Source organism: Limulus polyphemus, unplaced genomic scaffold, assembly GCF_000517525.1.
Source record: "Limulus polyphemus unplaced genomic scaffold, Limulus_polyphemus-2.1.2 Scaffold2176, whole genome shotgun sequence".
Classification (NCBI taxonomy): Eukaryota; Metazoa; Arthropoda; class Merostomata; order Xiphosura; family Limulidae; genus Limulus; species Limulus polyphemus.
The window spans coordinates 159,843-162,932 of NW_013667786.1; the positions used below are offsets into that span (position 1 = coordinate 159,843).

Sequence of the window (3,090 nt, forward strand, 5' to 3'; positions counted from 1 at the left end):
GTTACATTTCTGGTACGAGTTGTTAAGTATATATATATTTACACGGATTCATATATCAGTACATTTGAAGTTATCTAATGACAAAGTAGTGAAACTAACAAACTAAAGATCCAGTTTTTAATCTAGCTACAAAACATTATACAATACAATATTAAACAATATAACAATAGTTGGATTATGGTTTAATTTAACCTATAAAATGTGTAAATAATGTATTGAAACTTTCCTTAAATTTTGTAAAATTACTTGTTAATATTATGGGAAGCAATTTCAATAAAAAAATAACAAACGTAACGTAGTCTTTACTATTAGACGTAATTCTATGCCAGTAAAGATATTACATAGATAATGCGTCATTTTGTGTTTGATTAAAATTAACTGTGAGTTATTTAAAGCATCTGTTTCATAAATTCAGGAAGAAGAAATGGTTTAAAAATGTTCAACTTACACAAGTATTCAAAAAATACAGAAACGTTTAGGTATAAGTATAGTAATATTACAAGTCTAACCCTGTAACTCTTTAATAAAAATACAGAAACGTTTAGGTATAAGTATAGTAATATTACAAGTCTTACTTTGTAACTCTTTAATAAAAATACAGAAATGTTTAGGTATAAGTATAGTAATATTACAAGTCTTACCTTGTAACTTTTTAATAAAAATACAGAAACGTTTGGGTATAAGTATAGTAATATTACAAGTCTTACCTTGTAACTCTTTAATAAAAAATACAGAAACGTTTAGGTATAAGTATAGTAATATTACAAGTCTTACTTTGTAACTCTTTAATAAAAATACAGAAACGTTTGGGTATAAGTATAGTAATATTACAAGTCTTACCTTGTAACTCTTTAATAAAAAATACAGAAACGTTTAGGTATAAGTATAGTAATATTACAAGTCTTACCTCGTAACTCTTTAATAAACAGAAACGTTTAGGTATAAGTATAGTAATATTACAAGTCTTACCTTGTAACTCTTTAAAAAACATAGAATGTGTTTCTTTGATGGCAAGATTATCCAGCAAAATAAGAGTTTCTCCAGTTCCACTGACTGGAAGAACATAAAAACAGAAAACAAAAGCTATGCCAGTGTACAACTGCCAGTGATTCTTCATCTTCTTTAAGTTTCTTAACGGGTGAATGAAGGTCAGTTCCACCTAGAAAAAGAATGAAACATAGGAGTATCATGATATAAACGACTGTTTGGTTTAAATATTAGAGATTAGTTTATATTTACAAATGGTTTTTCAAGTAATATTTTCCAAATATTTACAAACATTTTGTCTTAGTGAGAATTTTCTATCTTTAGAGAGAAAAAAAAAACATAAACAAGAGAAAGCTAGAGGAATACAAAGTAAAATACTTAACCATAAAATAGTTTCTTCTTGAATTCAAATTAATCACAAATAGTAAAACAGCTTGAATTTGTAAAATCAGACTTGAAAAAAGTCTTCAGTTTCTTAAAATACAAAAATCATTATGTACCAACTAGTTCAAATGTTTAGTAACTTCACTTAGACAGGTATGGTTCAAGAAAATGTTCATAAAATATATCAATATTAGATATGTATACTGAACTGAAAAGCTCTACAATTTTTGACATAAAATTCAAATATCCAATAATTAAAATCTTCTTCCACCACATAATTTGAATAAAGGACAAACTTAAGAAGTAAATAATTGCATAGGAAGTATCTGATGTATGCAGACAAATGTGCAACCAGTTTCCTTCAATCAGAGAGCTGTTTGTCGAGTAACGTTTGACGTAACAGTCTTGTACGGACGGCAAACGCTACTAAAAATTTTTTTTTTACTTTGGACCACCAGTTTTTTTCTGTACTGCAGTTGGTAAAATCCTTTGGGTATTTTCTAAATAAGCTAATAAAACTACCCAAAAGTAGCCTAAGTGGACCAAAATTCAGCATCTAAATCTGTTTTTGTAAAGTTTCATCTGGTATCAAGTAATACTTTAGCATTTGAGAAAATGTTAATCTCAGGCAAAGCATTATTATTATCATCAACCAGTCATAACAGAAATGTAACATTATATTAACAACTCGTACCAGAAACATAACATTATAAAACTGCCATAATATTGTTAAAATAATGCCACACAAGCAGCTAATTTTTACATTTATTGAGAAAAATGTAAATCGATATATGTTCGATTGTGATACGTCGCTAAGCGTTTTCAAAGCATACGATCCAAAGTTCTTTGTGCATAATATCAGAGAAACTAACTAAGATTCCTGCCAACAATATGTCATGATACAACGCTCTTTATTTGATTGTATTGCAACATAAGTATTTGAGAAACTCTCCATTTTGATCAAAGTTTTCAGTTATTTTGTCATGTTGCTACCTTAACTCAGATATCTGCACATAGATAACTATTTTACAAACTTGTTAAAGTGAAATAATAAGAATTGTTCTTGCTATGTCCAATATATTTTAGAGATTATTCTCCGGAGCGGTGAGTGAAAGGGATGTGATCTCTTGTTTTACACCTCATTTCAGTTTTCATTACCAGCACTTCGTAAATGTTTTGGCATCTTTATTTTTTTTTAATATTATTATTGGTGTTTTAAGGATTTTCACATCTCATGGATAATATTTTTAAATATTCTACGTAGATCAAGGATTCCAACTGACCTTTAAAACTGCAGATGATCCAGGACTGAGCTTGGTCAAGTATGGGAAATATTTGTATGAACATCTGATTATATTTTCACCTTCTGTAGAAGGTGAGCATTATTCATTCTGGATAGCCTACTTTTGACAGTTGAAAAAGTACTATCACATTTTTTTTTGGTTCCATTTTGCAATATTTTTAGTTTTGTCCTTTAAAATGTTTTCCTGAATGTCTTAAAGTTAATGGAAATTCTCTAATGTTTTAGTGCCTTAAATAAGTACGTAATATCTGCTACCCAGTAAAGATAAGATCAGGGAGTCGGTAAGTAATATCTGCTACCCAGTAAAGATAAGATCAGGGAGTCAGTAAGTAATATCTGCTACCCAGTAAAGATAAGATTAGGGAGTTAGTACGTAATATCTGCTACCCAGTAAAGATAAGATTAGGGAGTCAGTA

General features: G+C 28.8%; 1 protein-coding gene across 1 annotated transcript in view; it reads right to left on the minus strand.

The window, feature by feature from the left end:
* Nucleotides 1–3,090, minus strand: part of LOC106466169 (dolichyl-diphosphooligosaccharide--protein glycosyltransferase 48 kDa subunit-like) — a 19,281-nt gene that overhangs the window by 14,237 nt on the left and 1,954 nt on the right. The window contains exons 2-3 of the mRNA XM_022394134.1: nucleotides 961–1,159; nucleotides 708–714 (exon numbers count right to left, since the gene is read on the minus strand). Coding sequence (XP_022249842.1) covers nucleotides 708–714; nucleotides 961–1,159 — 206 coding nt within the window. The remainder of the gene's footprint in view (nucleotides 1–707; nucleotides 715–960; nucleotides 1,160–3,090) is intronic.